This window comes from Notolepis coatsorum, assembly GCF_963971535.1.
Source record: "Notolepis coatsorum genome assembly, chromosome: 16".
Taxonomy (NCBI): Eukaryota; Metazoa; Chordata; class Actinopteri; order Aulopiformes; family Paralepididae; genus Notolepis; species Notolepis coatsorum.
In genome coordinates, this window is record NC_140180.1 from 111,156,415 (window position 1) to 111,176,450 (window position 20,036).

The 20,036-nt window shown below is 44.3% G+C and overlaps 1 protein-coding gene across 1 annotated transcript in view; it reads right to left on the reverse strand.

The window, feature by feature from the left end:
• immt (inner membrane protein, mitochondrial (mitofilin)) overlaps positions 1 to 17,456 on the reverse strand; it is a 37,150-nt gene extending 19,694 nt beyond the window's left edge. The window contains exons 1-5 of the mRNA XM_084331863.1: positions 17,255 to 17,456; positions 13,308 to 13,378; positions 12,824 to 13,004; positions 8,835 to 8,958; positions 2,687 to 2,779 (exon numbers count right to left, since the gene is read on the reverse strand). Of these exons, the coding sequence (XP_084187989.1) occupies positions 2,687 to 2,779; positions 8,835 to 8,958; positions 12,824 to 13,004; positions 13,308 to 13,378; positions 17,255 to 17,296 (511 nt within the window). The 5' untranslated portion in view covers positions 17,297 to 17,456. The remainder of the gene's footprint in view (positions 1 to 2,686; positions 2,780 to 8,834; positions 8,959 to 12,823; positions 13,005 to 13,307; positions 13,379 to 17,254) is intronic.
• Positions 17,457 to 20,036: the final 2,580 nt, after the last annotated feature.

Genomic DNA, 20,036 nt, shown 5'->3' on the forward strand with positions numbered 1-20,036 from the left:
TGTTTAACATGGTTCTAGGTGTGAAGAGGGCTAGCTGTGCTATTTAACATGGTTCTAGGTGTAAAGAAGGCTAGCTGTGCTATTTAACATGGTTCTAGGTGTAAAGAAGGCTAGCTGTGCTATTTAACATGGTTCTAGGTGTGAAGAAGGCTAGCTGTGCTATTTAACATGGTTCTAGGTGTAAAGAAGGCTAGCTGTGCTATTTAACATGGTTCTAGGTGTGAAGAAGGCTAGCTGTGCTATTTAACATGGTTCTAGGTGTAAAGAAGGCTAGCTGTGCTATTTAACATGGTTCTAGGTGTAAAGAAGGCTAGCTGTGCTATTTAACATGGTTCTAGGTGTGAAGAGGGCTAGCTGTGCTATTTAACATGGTTCTAGGTGTAAAGAAGGCTAGCTGTGCTATTTAACATGGTTCTAGGTGTAAAGAAGGCTAGCTGTGCTATTTAACATGGTTCTAGGTGTAAAGAAGGCTAGCTGTGCTATTTAACATGGTTCTAGGTGTAAAGAAGGCTAGCTGTGCTATTTAACATGGTTCTAGGTGTGAAGAAGGCTAGCTGTGCTATTTAACATGGTTCTAGATGTAAAGAAGGCTAGCTGTGCTATTTAACATGGTTCTAGGTGTAAAGAAGGCTAGCTGTGCTATTTAACATGGTTCTAGGTGTAAAGAAGGCTAGCTGTGCTATTTAACATGGTTCTAGGTGTAAAGAAGGCTAGCTGTGCTATTTAACATGGTTCTAGGTGTAAAGAAGGCTAGCTGTGCTATTTAACATGGTTCTAGGTGTGAAGAAGGCTAGCTGTGCTATTTAACATGGTTCTAGGTGTGAAGAAGGCTAGCTGTGCTATTTAACATGGTTCTAGATGTAAAGAGGGCTATCTGTGCTATTTAACATGGTTCTAGGTGTGAAGAGGGCTAGCTGTGCTATTTAACATGGTTCTAGGTGTAAAGAAGGCTAGCTGTGCTATTTAACATGGTTCTAGGTGTAAAGAAGGCTAGCTGTGCTGTTTAACATGGTTCTAGGTGTAAAGAAGGCTAGCTGTACTATTTAACATGGTTCTAGGTGTGAAGAGGGCTAGCTGTGCTATTTAACATGGTTCTAGGTGTAAAGAAGGCTAGCTGTGCTATTTAACATGGTTCTAGGTGTAAAGAAGGCTAGCTGTGCTGTTTAACATGGTTCTAGGTGTAAAGAAGGCTAGCTGTGCTATTTAACATGGTTCTAGGTGTAAAGAAGGCTAGCTGTGCTATTTAACATGGTTCTAGGTGTGAAGAGGGCTAGCTGTGCTATTTAACATGGTTCTAGGTGTGAAGAGGGCTAGCTGTGCTATTTAACATGGTTCTAGGTGTGAAGAGGGCTAGCTGTACTATTTAACATGGTTCTAGATGTAAAGAAGGCTAGCTGTGCTATTTAACATGGTTCTAGATGTAAAGAAGGCTAGCTGTACTATTTAACATGGTTCTAGGTGTGAAGAAGGCTAGCTGTGCTATTTAACATGGTTCTAGATGTGAAGAAGGCTAGCTGTACTATTTAACATGGTTCTAGATGTGAAGAGGGCTAGCTGTACTATTTAACATGGTTCTAGGTGTGAAGAAGGCTAGCTGTACTATTTAACATGGTTCTAGGTGTGAAGAAGGCTAGCTGTACTATTTAACATGGTTCTAGGTCTAGCTATACTGTTCAGCAAGTTGTTGGTAAAAACCGGTCTTTGGGACGTCCCTGGTAAGTATAATATATACAGTGAGATATCCAACATTCTAAAGATCATCTGGTGTGGAATTACTAGTTACTTAGCAACAGCCATGAAGCAAGATTTGAGCCCACATGGCTGACACTGAAACCTGAAAAGACCAAACTGTCTATCTGTGGCTAACGGCCACCAAAACCAAGTGAAGGTTAATGTCAAGCAGAGAGAATAACATTAGAGCATAACAACCCAACACAAGGTTAGGTTAGTCTCATGGATGTGGAAAACACAGCCAAATAAAAGTTAGTGCCAGACAGACATGCAGACAGCCAGGCAGATAGACAGGCAGAGAGCCAAGCAGACACAGAGAGACAGCCAGGCAGATAGACAGGCAGACACAGAGAGACAGACAGGCAGATAGACAGGCAGACACAGAGAGACAGACAGGCAGATAGACAGGCAGACACAGAGAGACAGACAGGCAGATAGACAGGCAGACACAGAGAGACAGACAGGCGGGTAGATCGACAGGCAGAGAGCCAAGCAGACAGAGAGACAGACAGGCGGGTAGATCGACAGGCAGAGAGCCAAGCAGACAGAGAGACAGACAGCCAGGCAGATAGACAGGCAGAGAGCCAAGCAGACACAGAGAGACAGCCAGGCAGATAGACAGGCAGAGAGCCAAGCAGACACAGAGAGACAGACAGGCGGGTAGACAGGCAGACAGACATGCAGATAGACAGACAGATAGACAGGCAGATTGACAAACAGGCAGACAGACCCAGATAGACAGGCAGACGGAAAGGAAGGCATGCAGACAGATAAAACAGTGTTGTAGTCACTGTGTTAGTAGAAGAAACATCCAGACAGAAGGACGGACAAAGAATGAGGCATGCTGGGAGTTGTAGTCGTCAGCCGTGTGGAACCAACATTTAGGCAGACACCGTAAATTAGTTTGACCTCTAACCCCAGGGCACACAGGGGTCATGGAGGGGTCATGGGTCACCTGTAGGGATGGCGGCCGCTGTATCGTGAGGGGCGGGGACAGAGGGGACGTCGCTGATGGCCGAGATTATATGAGACGCCTCGGCACATGCTTCTGCAAGGACAGGGATACGAGTGAGACATGGTGGCTGGACGTCTCGACAGTCATACGTCACAGTCTGTCTGTAGCCTGCCTGTCTGTCTGTCTGTCTGTCTGTAGCTAGCCTGTCTGTCTGTCTGTCTGTAGCTAGCCAGTCTGTCTGTATGTAGCTAGTCTGTCTGTCTGTCTGTAGCTAGCCAGTCTGTCTGTCTGTAGCTAGTCTGTCTGTCTGTAGCCAGTCTGTCTGTCTGTCTGTAGCTAGCCTGTCTGTCTGTCTGTAGCCTGCCTGTCTGTCTGTCTGTCTGTAGCTAGCCAGTCTGTCTGTAGCTAGCCAGTCTGTCTGTAGCTAGCCAGTCTGTCTGTCTGTAGCCAGTCTGTCTGTCTGTCTGTAGCTAGCCTGTCTGTCTGTAGCTAGCCAGTCTGTCTGTCTGTCTGTCTGTCTGTAGCCAGTCTGTCTGTCTGTCTGTAGCTAGCCTGTCTGTCTGTCTGTAGCTAGCCAGTCTGTCTGTAGCTAGCCAGTCTGTCTGTCTGTCTGTAGCTAGCCAGTCTGTCTGTCTGTAGCTAGTCTGTCTGTCTGTCTGTCTGTCTGTAGCCAGTCTGTATGTCTGTCTGTAGCTAGCCTGTCTGTCTGTCTGTCTGTAGCTAGCCTGTCTGTCTGTAGCTAGTCTGTCTGTCTGTCTGTAGGTAGCCTGTCTGTCTGCCTGTAGCCTGCCTGTCTGTCTGTCTGTAGCTAGCCAGTCTGTCTGTAGCTAGCCAGTCTGTCTGTCTGTAGCCAGTCTGTCTGTCTGTAGCTAGCCTGTCTGTCTGTCTGTAGCTAGCCTGCCTGTCTGTCTGTAGCTAGCCTGCCTGCCTGTCTGTAGCTAGCCTGTCTGTCTGTCTGTAGCTAGCCTGTCTGTCTGTCTGTAGCTAGCCTGCCTGTCTGTCTGTAGCTAGCCAGTCTGTCTGTCTGTAGCTAGTCTGTCTGTAGCCAGTCTGTCTGTCTGTAGCCAGTCTGTCTGTCTGTCTGTAGCTAGCCTGCCTGTCTGTCTGTAGCTAGCCAGTCTGTCTGTAGCTAGCCAGTCTGTCTGTCTGTCTGTAGCTAGCATGTCTGTCTGTCTGTCTGTAGCTAGCATGTCTGTCTGTCTGTCTGTAGCTAGCATGTCTGTCTGTCTGTCTGTAGCTAGCATGTCTGTCTGTCTGTCTGTCTGTAGCTAGCCAGTCTGCCTGTCTGTCTGTAGCCTGAATGTCTGTAGCTAGCCTGTCTGTCTGTCGCTAGCCTGTCTGTCTGTAGCTAGTGTCTGTCTGTAGCTAGCTAGTGTCTGTCTGTAGCTAGCCTGTCTGTTGCTAGCCTGTCTGTCGCTAGCCTGTCTGTCTGTAGCCTGTCTGTCTGTCTGTCGCTAGCCTGTCTGTCTGTCTGTAGCCTGTCTGTCTGTCGCTAGCCTGTCTGTGTCTGTCGCTAGCCTGTCTGTCTGTCTGTCGCTAGCCTGTCTGTCTGTCTGTCGCTAGCCTGTCTTGTCTGTCTGTAGCCAGCCAGTGTCTGTCAGTAGCCTGTCTGTCTGTAGCCAGCCAGTGTCTGTCCGTCTGTCTGTAGCTAGCCTGTCTGTCTGTAGCCTGTCTGTAGCCTGTCTGCCTGTCTGTCTGTAGCATGCCAGTGTCTGTCTGTCTGTAGCCTGCCTGTCTGTCTGTAGCCTGCCTGTCTGTCTGTAGCCTGCCTGTCTGTCTGTAGCCTGCCTGTCTGTCTGTCTGTAGCCTGCCTGTCTGTCTGTATGTAGCCTGTCTGTCTGTAGCATGCCTGTCTGTAGCCTGCCAGTGTCTGTCTGTCTGTAGCCTGCCAGTGTCTGTCTGTATGTAGCCTGCCAGTGTCTGTCTGTCTGTCTGTAGCCTGTCTGTCTGTAGCCTGCCTGTCTGTAGCCTGCCTGTCTGTCTGTAGCCTGCCTGTCTGTCTGTCTGTGTCCACAGCTACTGCAGCAAGAAACCATCAGTGGAAAGTTCAATTCATATTATATTCAGACATATTGTCTGCTCCAAGAACACAGAGGCTGTTGAATAAAACAGTTAACTGTCTGGATAACAAAACAGTTAACCGTCTGGATAATACAACAGTTAACCGTCTGGATAAGAAAACTGTTAACCGTCTGGATAAGAAAACAGTTAACCGTCTGGATAAGAAAACGGAAAACTGTTAACCGTCTGGATAAGAAAACAGTTAACCGTCTGGATAAGAAAACAGTTAACCGTCTGGATAAGAAAACAGTTAACCGTCTGGGTAATAAAACAGTTAACCGTCTGGATAAGAAAACAGTTAACTGTCTGGATAAGAAAACAGTTAACCGTCTGGATAAGAAAACAGTTAACCGTCTGGGTAATAAACAGTTAACCGTCTGGATAATAAAACAGTTAACTGTCTGGATAATACAACAGTTAACTGTCTGGTTAATAAAACAGTTACAACTATCTGGATAACACAACAGTTTGCCCAGAGACACAGACAAAGCTATAGAGGTGGAGAACAAATGGCAGAAACTAGACCTGCCCTTTATAATCCAATACTAGAATAGTCAATATGCAATCAAAAACAAGAGAAGCTATATAGACCTAGAGGAAGAGGAGAAAAAAACAATAGAAGCCATAGTGGAGACGAGATGGAAAGAAACAATAGAGGCTACATTAGAGACATGACGAAAAAACAATCAGTTTCTAATCGTATTTGCCAACATTCTTTTTATAAAATCACATTTAAATCAGACAAATTGGTCCTACTTTTTCACATCTCAATGTTGGCAGATATGATTCTAAAGTAGAAGAATATGCAACCAAGGTGCACCTCATGTAAACAACTTTTGGAGACAGCCATCACTGATGGATTGATCTTATTGATCGATTAGCATTCTGTTTTTATATATAGTACCCTTCAGGGTATGTGGGTGGCTTGGACAATGGAAAGAGCTACAGCTTTGTCTATAGTTTTAAAGATTTGCACTGTGGTGCAAAATATTGCACCAAACCAAAACCTCAAGCCGCTTTGGCAATAATGGTATTACACTAGCTAACGTCAGCTAGCCAGCAACATTACACTAGCTAACGTCAGCTAGCCAGCAACATTACACTAGCTAACGTCAGCTAGCCAGCAACATTACACTAGCTAACATCAGCTAGCCAGCAACATTACACTAGCTAACGTCAGCTAGCCAGCAACATTACACTAGCTAACATCAGCTAGCCAGCAACATTACACTAGCTAACGTCAGCTAGCCAGCAACATTACACTAGCTAACGTCAGCTAGCCAGCAACATTACACTAGCTAACGTCAGCTAGCCAGCAACATTACACTAGCTAACGTCAGCTAGCCAGCAACATTACACTAGCTAACGTCAGCTAGCCAGCAACATTACACTAGCTAACGTCAGCTAGCCAGCAACATTACACTAGCTAACGTCAGCTAGCCAGCAACATTACACTAGCTAACGTCAGCTAGCCAGCAACATGTTTACTGTACATCGACTTAGAACTCCGTCTTCTATGGTAGAAAGAAACTAGTCCACTACAATACAGACAAAAAGTCCATTGTAAAAGAAGGAGGATGTAGTATCATTCTACAGTAGGACTCAAAGAGAGACCACTACACTAGAATCTTACCCGTATCTGCTGGGGCTGCGGTAGAAACAATAGAATGCACATTAGAAACTAATTCTAGAATCTCTTGGAAAATGTTTTAAGAGATTAGAAAGCAACACTAACAGGAAATTCTATTCATTCGAAGTCAGATAAAGGAACTGTAGCAAACTGATCAGAGGAGCGTTCAACATTCGTTTGTGGGGAGCAGTGAATGAACATTCTGCAGGGCTCATAATAATAGTTTATTTTTTTTGTTTTACACATTTTTTATTTGATTCTCTACTTGATTTTCAATTCTTTATACATTAAAATGTATTCATACTACTAGTTCCAATTAAAGATTAGGCTATACATATTATATTTTGGTTATATTATATTGTTTATAAACATTTTATTTCAACAATGAAAATTAGCCTTAAACATTACGCTAATAGCAGCAGCCATTCCACCAATTTAACTGAATAAACATTTGTATACACTAGGGCTGACCTTCAAAGCTTTTTTTGGCAATCGAAGCTTCGGGGCCGAGCTTCGATTTTAATTTGAAGCTTCGAGAAAAAAAAATGTATCTTATGTTGTGGGACTTGTACAGCACTTTGGTAAACTTTGTTGTTTTTAAATGTGCTCTATAAATAAAGTGGATTGGATTAATGAATTAAGTAGTCCCTTTCGTGACTGTGACGCAGCCAACAAGGTTTCACTCGGCTGTGTGATTTAATTCAAGGTGGATCGCTGTTGTCGTTTGAACAACTTCAGATTTTATGGGAACTACCAATCCCCCAAATCAAGAATGTTTAAGATGAATGAAGTAAGATTTTGATTATTTGAAATATGGCCTGTGTAGACTAAACTATGCACAGAATTATGTCAGTCTACAAGGTCCGGATTCTACATGGTCCGGCAATGTAGACCTTGTAGACTCCACTACAGACCAATTATCAGTGAATGTTCATGCATTTTTAAGAAGGGCTACTTCCACAAAAAAACAAAGAACTCACCAAAACATCTCAGTAGCACCTTATCTAAATGTTCTATTTCATATATGGAGATTCATATTTATTTATGTATTGCATGCATTTCTACATTTTATTTCCCATTTTGTTTATTCATCCCAGTATCTTTCTTTCTTATGTGTGGAATTCTACAAGGCATGTGTTTGAGGATGATATCCTTCAAACAGGCAATAGTGATGATATAATTTGGGCAGTGCTGAGCTGGGTTACTTTCCTCCAGTGTATTTGTCCCCCGGCCCCACCCAATGGCCCCATGTGCGCACACACACACACACAAATCGAAGTAAAAAAAAATTTTATTCTTTTTTGAAAAATAAAATAAAAAAAATTTAATTTTTTTTTTAAACTTTGATTTTTTTTTTTTTTTTTTATCCACTTTTTCTCCCATTTTTTCTATATTTTTCTCCCATCCCAATTTCGTATCATCCAATTCAACCCTCCCCTGTCACGAACGCTGTTTCTTGCCTCCCACAAGCCGGCTGCAATGTGGACTAAGTCATACATAGCACAAGTCCCCTCCGGTACTTGAGGTAACAGCAGTCGCATCTTTTCACCTGCGCAGCTCGATCTCTCAGTGTCGAGGAGTAACGCGTGGGAGGCTCACGCTGCCCCCGACACTTCCTGATTCTACTGCGCAGGCGCACCAACCGACTTGTAGGAGTCGCTTGTTCACAACGTTCGATCCCCACCCTTCAGTTTTCCCTCCCCGTAATACGGCCAATGTGTATTACTGCGGACGACCAGCTAAACTGAAAACATGTGGAGAGCTGGATTCGAACACGCGAATCCTAGCGTCTCCACACTGGTGGCGTGTGCCTTGCCCACTACACCACCTAGCCGCCCAAACTTTGATTTTTTTTTAATGTTCGAAGCTTGTGCCATCGAACGAAGCTTCGAAGCTTCGAAGTATTTAAGACAGCCCTAGTATACACTGTACATTTCTTTCCAGAATTTCCTATTCTGTATTGAGATTGTTAACACCCATAATTACAAACCAGTGCCACTGCACTCAAAAAAGAACCCTACTAACCTACTAGTTACCTACAAGCGAACATGAGATAAGAGTCTACTGGAAAGTTTAAACCACCGTGGCATGAACCAGATGTTATTGGACAAAATAAAAAAACGTTCACTCTCAGTAGGAGCACACTTTATTTCTCCTTAAACCTCACGTAGGATAGGATATTTAGAGAGTACCTCATTTGTCATGAAGTAATCTAATAAATGTATTCTAACTTGGTGTAGTTCGAATTGTAACTGGTTGTATCTATGTGATAAACACAGCTGTAAGTTACTATGAGAACCTGGCAAAACAAGAGCTAGCATACAGGTTAATTCATTTTCAATTACAGCACCGATATATCAGAGAGAAATCTAAAAGTGGTTTCCCACCAAAAGTTCCAGTCCAGAATGACTGCTTTCTCTGCTCACCGTTAGAAGAATGCAGTTTTTGTTCGCTCACCCTCTAAAGTCTGTGCTGGGGAATTATCAGGGGCGGCGCCGTCCGATGGCTCCTCCTCCTTCTTCTTTCCTTTGGTCTTGGGGGACTTGCTCTCCTCCAGCATCATTGAGGACGGCTGGATCAACTAGCAACAAAAACAAGCAAATAACAACTAAATAAATGATAGGGCTGGTTGATAAACTGAACATGTAGCTATATGGACACTATAATCTCTCACTATGAATCTCTTACCGACCGAATATGCCCCATAATTGGTACGTTAGGTAATTGGACTGCATTTATATAGCACTTTTATCCAAAACACTTTACAACTTAAGCCTCACATTCACCCGCTCACTCACACATTCACCGAAGATGGCGGAGGCAGCCATGCAACCTGCTCATCGAGAGCAGTTAGGGGGTTAAGTGCCTTGCTCAAAGACATTTCGACACGCTACCGGGAAGGAGCCGGGATCGAACCGGGAACCTTTAGATCAAGACGACCGCTCTTCCTCCTGTGTATATATATATATATATATATATACCGTTTCAAAAGATATGTATAATAAAACACAAGATACTTGTGCCCTAACGATAAGGATAAGAGCTCAATGAAGAAACCCACTCCCATCGCCAAAATGCCTAAAAATACTTACTATAGTATGGAATAGAACATGTATTACGTGGGGCGGTCAGGTGGCGTAACGGAGATTGCGTTCGTCACCGAACCCCGGAGCGGCTAGATTCGCCTGTTCGAATCCAGCTCACAGCTCCGCCGTTGTCACCAGCTTGGCTGGCCGTTCACACTAATACAATTGGCTGTATTAGAGGGTGGGAAAGCTGGCGGGGTGGGTCCAGGTCGTTGTAAACAGCGACTCCTACAGTTCGGTCGGGGCGCCTGCTAAGCGCGGATAGGATCTAAGGGGGGTAGTGTGATCCTTCCACACGCTACGCCCTCTCAGTGAGAATCCGCGCTGCCAGGTGAAAAGAAGCGGTTGATTGGCTAGACGTGTGTCGGAGGAAGCATGTGATGGCCTCCACTCTCCCAGACCGACTGTGGGGGGTAAGTGCGCAGCGACCAGGAAGGGGATTGGGAATTGGCATAACGACTAACATTGGGATGGGAGAAAATCGGAGGAAAATGGAGGGGGAAAAAGATAAAAAATAAATAAAAAAATAACATGTATTACGTGATCGATAATGCCAACAGCATTGCCAACTTCAAAACTATATACAGACAACACTTGTTCCAGTTAGAGCTGTTTCCCCAAAGCCTGTTTTTGGGATTCGAACTTTGCCAGAGTTTTTCGAACGGACGTTCGAACCATCGTTTTTAATCATGCAAAAAAATTTGCTCCTAAATACTTTTTCTGGTTCAGTCGAGTCTTGACTTTAGGCACAGCACACATTTACGCATATATAACGTAGCGCATATTGCTGCGGTTATTAACACTTTGATTGCCAGCGTGGCGTGCACTATTTATCGTTGGATGCCACCACCCACTTCAATGATAGCGCTCTAAACGCATAATCTCCGTCTTAAATTATGGCTATGTGTCTAATCTGCCCGTCGTTTATCAATGACTTGTTTGCAGTCAACATTGTCGAGGCAACATTGTCGTGTTTTTTTTTTTTATCGGTTCATTTCCGTTTTATAGCATTTTGAAAAGCCCTCGTTTTTCAGGAAAATATATAGATTCCGTGATAATCGCCCTTTACTGGAATATTCTGGCATACACAAAAAACTGTCATTTTTCGGCCTATTTATGAATCGTTTTCAAATAAACGCTAGATTATCGATAGTATATGTATATTTATGCACGCTAGAGAAGCGATCTGAAAAATATATTCTCTCATTTCCTGATCAGTGAGCACACACTCACAGACACACACACACAGGGCACACGCTGATATATAGGTGAAAACAGCTCTGATTATCCCAAGACTGGTAAAATAAATTGCTTACCTCAGATCAGATGTTATCCAAAAAGATTATTCCAATTCCTGATCGCCATTCCAAATATCGATCAGTTTATTGATTCAGCGTTGGGTACTGGAAATACATAATCCACGCTGTTCTGAGGGTCTGCGATCAACTTGGGTCTCTTCAGGTGGCTTGGCAGAAAAGTAACATGAGGAGGCTGGACCGCAGTTACACAGGGAGAGACGATAGGGGGCGGTATTTTCCCAATTGAGCTCAGAGAGAGTCTGCAACACTAGCGTGAGCCTAGATTGATGAAATATGAATTCAAATCGCTAATAAAGAAATATACGACAAACAAACGCTATATGTCGTTGGTGGCACTCAACTGGTGGCATGAACTAACGACAAATCGCGTCCCTGGCACTCAAAGTGTTAAGAGTAGTAGTACCTACTTACTGGTCACGGGAGGCTTCAATAACGTTTGGATGATAATCCATTTTGTGAATACATTTGTTGAAACAACATCTTTGTTGGCCAACGGCTCCTGCTACCTTAATGTTAGCCAGCTAAACGCGCATAGCTTAATTAACGTGCATAACACACCTGTGTAACGTTAAGTAACTTGTGTTCCGCTGGGAAAGTTCAGCATCACTGCATACACTTGGTTTAATCCACACGTCCATTCGGAAATGTTGTATTATGAAATAAGACGGGTGAGTGCGGGTCACTCAACTCTCTTTTTTGCATGATTGATTCATTTCCTGATTATGTATGACGTGACCGCTCCTCATCCCGACTAGACTGTTGTTGTCCTGTGTTCGTGCGTGACTTTCGAATTATTGTAAACACAACATAGTACTATGATATTCTGATATATATATTTTATGTAAACATTTAAAAAAAATAAAAATGCGGAGGTTCGAACCCATTAATTAAGATTTGAATGCCAACGTAACGAACAAAGGTCCAAACGTTCGAACGTTTGGGCTCAGCCCTAGTTCCTTTCATGACAAAAGCAATGGTTTCTGACGGAGAATTTGGAATGCACGTTATTCTGTCCTTCTGGGCTCTTGTACTTCAAGCCAGGGACCCAAATTATTTCTCTTTTCTTGTCATGTGATCCAGGTTCATTGAAACATATCACAAACGTATAACTCTCCTCACTTGCCTGGGTGTAAAGTTAGGACTCATCACTGTCATTCTATGCACACGTTAAAAACGGTCTGTCAAACCTCCTGAAGAACATCTCTAAACTCAGACCACCACTCTCCCAGTCTGACGTAGAAAAACTGGTCCGACTACTGTAACTCTCTGCTGGCAGGCATTCCCTCCAAAACCATCCAGAGATTACAGGACGTTTAGAACATTGTCCTCACCAAAACCCGGGAAAAAATCACTCTGGCCCGACCTACCTCCAAGACCTCCTTTCCCCTCAACCTGCATCCAGGTCACTCAGGTCTGGCAGCCAAAACCTCCTCTCCACCCCACGCACCAGGCTGTCAACCATGGGGCAGCGTGCTTTTTCCACACTGGGGCCGCGCCTGTGGAATCAGCTGCCAGGATCCATCAAGGCCTCAGACTCCCTTGCTGCCTTTAAGGCCAGCCTTAAAACCCATTTATTTTTACTCTACACTAGGACTTTTTTTTCTGCTCCTATTTTTATGTTTTAAGCCTTTTTATTTTTCCTTTTGGGTCAAGTGCAGAGACTCAATCGCATCGACGACGGCGACCCAACAAAAATTGCATGCGTGTGTGTTCCTGTGTGTGTGTGTTCCTGTGTGTGTGCCGGCCATTGCATGTGTGTGTCACTGCATGCCGAATAAAGACTTCTTCAAGGTCCAGTTATTATATTTTGCTGTGAAGCACCTTGAGATCTCATCGAGTCTAAAGTGTGCTATATAAATGAAATGTATTATTATTATTATTATTATTATTATTATTATTATTATTATTATTATTATTATTAACTACTGTTTTAAAGTGGGGACCCACCAGCAGAAGGCCTGCGGCCCCTTTAGGCCACCTGCCCATGGTTTAAGAAACCAGGGATGCTAATAAGATGCAGGTCTGGCTCGTACACACTCACCTTTTTGGGAGCCGTGTAGGTGTTGGGCCCCAGAGCCAGGCCGAACAGCTTCTCAGAGTACGGGACATTCTTCTCCACTGTGGTCCGGAACTTTGGGTCCCAATTGGCGTAGAGCACCGTCCCTCCGACTCCACCCCCTAACGCCAAGAAGCTCGCCCCGACAACCTTCCCGGCTGACCCGCTGAAGAGGGGAGGAGAGGAGATGATTTGAGAGATGGAACAGATTAGAGAACAATACAAACCAGTTGATTCTACTGTGTCAGATGATGCTGCACTAATGTACTGTATCAGCATTTTCAAATAAAACACTTAAATGTGTGTGTGTATGCATGCACACACTGTATGTATACATGCGTTTGTGTCTGTATCTGTCTTTCGATTTGTGGATTCAAATAAAATATTGAAAGTGTGTAATGTATGCGTGTACACTGTATGTACTGTATGCATGTGTTTGTGTCAGTGTAAGCAGCGTGTGGTGCTCTACCCCGCGCCGCCTGCTGTGTAGGGCCGACAGTGTTGCAGGGTGTGGGAGGGGCCTCGTCCACACAGGCACTTCTAGAGAGAGAGACAGAGATATGGGGAGAGGAAAGAAGAGACAGAGATATGGGGAGAGGAAAGAAGAGACAGAGATATGGGGAGAGGAAAGAAGAGACGGAGATATGGGGAGAGGAAAGAAGAGACGGAGATATGGGGAGAGGAAAGAAGAGACAGAGATATGGGGAGAGGAAAGAAGAGACAGAGATATGGGGAGAGGAAAGAAGAGACAGAGATATGGGGAGAGGAAAGAAGAGACGGAGATATGGGGAGAGGAAAGAAGAGAGAGATATGGGGAGAGGAAAGAAGAGACAGAGATATGGGGAGAGGAAAGAAGAGACGGAGATATGGGGAGAGGAAAGAAGAGACAGAGATATGGGGAGAGGAAAGAAGAGACGGAGATATGGGGAGAGGAAAGAAGAGACAGAGATATGGGGAGAGGAAAGAAGAGACAGAGATATGGGGAGAGGAAAGAAGAGACAGAGATATGGGGAGAGGAAAGAAGAGACAGATATATGGGGAGAGGAAAGAAGAGACAGAGATATGGGGAGAGGAAAGAAGAGACAGATATATGGGGAGAGGAAAGAAGAGACAGAGATATGGGGAGAGGAAAGAAGAGACAGAGATATGGGGAGAGGAAAGAAGAGACAGAGATATGGGGAGAGGAAAGAAGAGACAGAGATATGGGGAGAGGAAAGAAGAGACAGAGATATGGGGAGAGGAAAGAAGAGACAGAGATATGGGGAGAGGAAAGAAGAGACGGAGATATGGGGAGAGGAAAGAAGAGACAGAGATATGGGGAGAGGAAAGAAGAGACGGAGATATGGGGAGAGGAAAGAAGAGACAGAGATATGGGGAGAGGAAAGAAGAGACAGAGATATGGGGAGAGGAAAGAAGAGACAGAGATATGGGGAGAGGAAAGAAGAGACAGAGATATGGGGAGAGGAAAGAAGAGACAGAGATATGGGGAGAGGAAAGAAGAGACAGATATATGGGGAGAGGAAAGAAGAGACAGAGATATGGGGAGAGGAAAGAAGAGACAGAGATATGGGGAGAGGAAAGAAGAGACAGAGATATGGGGAGAGGAAAGAAGAGACAGAGATATGGGGAGAGGAAAGAAGAGACAGAGATATGGGGAGAGGAAAGAAGAGACGGAGATATGGGGAGAGGAAAGAAGAGACGGAGATATGGGGAGAGGAAAGAAGAGACAGAGATATGGGGAGAGGAAAGAAGAGACAGAGATATGGGGAGAGGAAAGAAGAGACAGATATGGGGAGAGGAAAGAAGAGACGGAGATATGGGGAGAGGAAAGAAGAGACAGAGATATGGGGAGAGGAAAGAAGAGACAGAGATATGGGGAGAGGAAAGAAGAGACAGAGATATGGGGAGAGGAAAGAAGAGACAGAGATATGGGGAGAGGAAAGAAGAGACGGAGATATGGGGAGAGGAAAGAAGAGACAGAGATATGGGGAGAGGAAAGAAGAGACAGAGATATGGGGAGAGGAAAGAAGAGACAGAGATATGGGGAGAGGAAAAGAGACAGAGATATGGGGAGAGGAAAGAAGAGACAGAGATATGGGGAGAGGAAAGAAGAGACAGAGGTATGGGGAGAGGAAAGAAGAGACAGAGATATGGGGAGAAAAGAAGAGACAGAGATATGGGGAGAGAAAAGAAGAGACGGAGATATGGGGAGAGGAAAGAAGAGACAGAGGTATGGGGAGAGGAAAGAAGAGACAGAGATATGGGGAGAAAAGAAGAGAGAGATATGGGGAGAGAAAAGAAGAGACAGAGATATGGGGAGAGGAAAGAAGAGACAGAGATATGGGGAGAGGAAAGAAGAGACAGAGATATGGGGAGAGAAAAAGAGAGACACAGACAGAGATATGGGGAGAGAAAAAGAGACAGATATGGGGAGAAAGAGGGACAGAGAGATATGGGGAGAGAAAGAGAGACAGACAGATATGGGGAGAGAGAGAGACAGATGTGGGGAGAGAGAGAGACAGATATGGGGAGAGAAAAAGAGACAGAGATATGGGGAGAGGAAAAGAGACAGAGATATGGGGAGAGAAAGAGAGAGACAGAGATATGGGGAGAGAAAGAGACAGACAGATATGGGGAGAGAGAGACAGATATGGGGAGAGAAAAAGAGATATGGGGAGAGAAGATGAGACAGAGATATGGGGAGAGAAAGAGAGAGACAGAGATATGGGGAGAGAAAGAGACAGACAGATATGGGTAGAGAGAGAGAGACAGATATGGGGAGAGAGAGCGAGAGAGAGAGAGAGAGAGATATGGGGAGAGAAGAAGAGAGACAAAGATATGGGGAGAGAGAGAGACAGATATGGGGAGAGAAAATAGACAGATATATGGGGAGAGAAAAAGAGAGACACAGACAAAGATATGGAGAGAGAGACAGATATGGGGAGAAAGAGAGAGACAGAGATATGGGGAGAAAGAGAGAGACAGAGATATGGGGAGAAAATGAGAGAGACAGAGATATGGGGAGAGAAAAAGTGACAGACAGAGATATGGGGAGAGGCAGACAGATATGGGGAGAGAAAAAGAGACAAAGAGAGCAATAGAGCCAGACAGAGAGAAATGAAAAGAGAAATATAGACAGACATAAGAATCACAGCACACTACTATGTATAGTACCATCTTGTATGATTGAAAGAATATACTGCTACTCTTATTATTTTGATATTATACTATATCATTATTTATATTTTTACATTACTATTTTATTATTCTATATTGTTGTTATTAGGATGATTTCTACTTCTATGGTCTCGTGTCCTGCCTGTACCTCCCTCGCCCGTGCTGCTACGACTCCTGAACTTCCCCGAGGGGATCAAATAAAGGAACACTTGACCTCAACAGGAGCTGGTCCAGACGTTTATCGCAAGGCTTAGTAAATGACAGACCTCCGACTTTAGCCATCATACTTTTATTAATTCCTTGGCTGTGTGCAGCTCCCGATCTCACGAGACCGATGGCGGGCCTGCGACTCCTAGTAGTTTGGTAGCTGTGGTGGTAATGTAGCTCTTTGGCTCTACATCCCTCACCGTTCAGGTTAAGGCACCACAGCTGTTCTTATAATAAAAAATACAAGTCTAAACACTGACCCTATTCCACTGGTGTGGCCGTGTTATAATAGCTACTTCCCCCACAACTCTGTGTTTCGGTAGGTTCCAGTGGTAATCAACCACTACTAGTAATCAATTAATTTAGAGGAAATATTCCCACTAAGACAGTCACCTGTTTTGATTACACACAACTCTGAACGACAAGGTCAGATGTCCTTCCTTGGCACAAATCACCCCTTTCACCTCGTACGCATCAAGGCAAACCGCAAAGGACTGCTTTCACGGTTGTGTAAATCAAGACCAGTTGACAGCAGAGTTTGACTGAAGTAGTTACTTGTCATTGTACACATAGTGAAAAAGAGATCCTTGGTTATAATGAGCAAAAGTCCGGCGCTCAATTGGTTTAGATGCGTGTCAATCATGACGCTTGAGGTTTTTATTCGCAGGGAGCTGGAGTCACTCAACCAGGACAACGCCTCTTTCCACTACGCAGTTTACGTAGCCGCAGCTGTACGTTGCGTCCAGAGCCGTTTGAGCCAGAATGGAAGCCCAATAACATTTAGCAATATTTCCAATCCACCGAGGCGTTTTCATTCCCAGCCGTCTGCGTGACGTCCAATATGTGGAAACGCCCTTGTGTGTTAATCAAACAACAGTTATTAAGTGACATGCATCAGTATTATCAAGCCTTAAAGGCCTTGGAGCAAAGGCTGTGGGTCATTGAATGACAACTAGACGGGCTAACACGCTAGCTGCTAACGTGCTAAGCTAACCGCTCCTGGAACACAGTGATCCTCTCTCTCTCTCTCACCCGGGCTGCACAGCTCGCCCCCTTCAGACACACACGCAGCATGGTGTTGTTCAGTCGCTCCCGTTTCTTGCTTCGTGATGAGAGATGAGCCGTTGAGATCAGCAACTCATTATAAAGCTGTCAAGCTAAAAGCCCTGCTGCTGTTTCCAGTCCAGAGATCCAGGAGGCAGACGGACGGACACACGGCTCTCCGCAGCACGGTACTGACAGCTAAGAGGAAGGTGCGCACGCGCAACACGCCCATCTGCGAAAAAACACCCTCCCGCCCCGCCCCCCACCTAATGTACAGTCTCCTCCCCTCGTATGTATATATTTACTGTTAGGATCATCATCGGTTTAACAATACTGTATATTTGCATATCTTGTATGTCACAAATGTAACAGTACTGTATTATATCTGTATGTCATGTATGTCTTAAATGTCATGATTAGATTAGTTTAGAATCTAAACTAATCTAATCATGACATTTAATTTAAGACATACACAACATACAGATATAAGAATCTAATCTATCTAATCATCTAAACTTTAGATGATTAGATTAGATTCTTATATCTGTATGTTGTGTATGTCATAAATGTCATTATGAATGGAAAGTGGGGGACCGTTCAGCGCGGTCCATATACGTTTTTGGACCGTTTTAGCTTTTTTCCGATTTTAATATTCTATTCAATGTCACGGACCTGTATGCGTGAACACTTAAGGTAACCTACTTGCGTTCAGCGTTTCTCTGATTGGCCACGACGCCCATGTGACCGCGGCAGAGCGGAAATAACCTACTGCATAAATGTGTGGTTCCTCAGCTGCACAGCCGCAGAGAGGAAGGCGCTCCAGAGGGTCGTCAACTCGGCCCAGAAGATCATCGGCTGCCCCCTCCCCTCACTGGAGGGACTATACAACTCCCGCTGCCTCAAAAAAGCAGTAAAAATACTGAAGGACCCACACCACCCGGGCAACAAGCACCTCGTGCGGCTGCGCTCGGGCAGGCGTTTCAGCGTCATGCCCACCCGGACTAACAGACTGAAGTTTAGTTTTTATCCCAGGGCCATATGTGCACTAAACTCAGCTAAATTTTTAAACAACAGTCTCCTAACCTTAACCAACTCTGAAAGAATGCCTAAACTTAACCGGCGAAAGTAAGACAGACACTAGTTACGTTTATATAGAGAGGCGATAAATTAATTAAACGTAAAAAAAAAAAAAAATTGAAGTGATTTGAACTTGTCACCAACTGGACCGCAGGCTCCACAGCAAGTTGAGGAACAAGTTGAGCTAACCGTCAATGTTAAAACAGGGGGGATTGCGTATGCATAATGCCGCGGCAACCTGCGCGCCTCTGCCGCTCTGCCGCTGCCACGTCGCCGCGGGGGCGTGCTAGGCGTGGTCACGTGGGACGCTGAACGCAAGTAGGTTATGTGGTAGAATTGACGTTGAATTTCATAATTAATATGTGTGAATAAATTAGAGGACCACATCAAAAGCCAGATGTATCTTTCAATAGCAGAGAGAGACTCAGTGGCTAAATCAGGCTCAACAGTCAGTGGTAGGCCTGCCACGATAACATATTTTGCTGGGCGATTAATTGCCCCCGAAAATATCGCGATAAGCGATATTATTGCGACCGGTTAGAGAATTTTTTTTTGAGAAATTTATTTCCCAAAACTTTTATTTTGAAGCCCACCGCTCCGTCTTTTCCGGTTTTAGACTTTTATTTTGAAGCCCACCGACCGGAGCGGAAGTATTGTTGTTATTATCCTAGCAGCATCTCGTCCGGTTCTGTGTTTTTGAGCTAATGATAAAACAAATGTTGAGATTGTTGGTGAGCAACTAACTTTAGGTTAGTTTTAACGTTAGCTACTAACGTTAGATGCAGCTACTACAGGCAATTAACGATGAGGAGGAAGCGTCAAAGCTGTATAGAATAGAATAGCCCTGTGGTGCGTAGGCACGGGAGCGCAACTCGATTACCTGTATTCATGTTTAACTTGTCCCCGTGTCCAGTCCTTTGACTAGTCCCACCCGTTCATTGTAAACAATGATGCATGTAATTGTATTAACGTTATTCTGTGTTGTAGCTATGCTATACGTTGTATTTCGTTTGTTAGCTATTTAGCTAATGTTGTTGGCATTGAATGAGCATCAACACTAGATCTTTAATCTTTATTTAGCAGTCCAGTTTCTCCGGGCAGTAGCGAGTAACTACTTGGGTCTAAAAATAGCTAACGTTACACTACAAAGAACGCTATTTGGTTAAAAGGAGCAACACTATTGAGAAATGTAGTTAAGCTATATGTGGCGTTGCTAGTGCCCCACGGAGCTCCCGTTCTGTGCTCTGTAGTAAGGCCAGCGGCCCCCCACACGGAGTGACTGACGAGGGGTACTGGTTCCGCCTCATTAAAACAAACGCGCAAATAGCAATTAATCGCGCCCGTCAAAATCATTGCATTAATTTTAATTATTGCGGCAATTAATCGATTTATTGCTTATCGCGGCAGGCCTAGTCAGTGGAGACAGCTGCAGGCAGCAGATAACAACAGAGAGCCATTCTCAACCCCCACTACACCTTTTCGAATTGACTGTATGTAAATGCTGATCAAAGACAGCTGGGCTGACCCCAGGGCAGACCAGTTTAGACTTGTTGATCTATTAATCAACTGTTTATTATCAAAAGAGTAAACCATAATATTAGAAATGGGTAAATTCATATATACAGGAGATACAGTTGGTAAAAGGTTTGAAGGGTGATTACACTCATGTTATAGAATTCTGGTTAGTACTGTA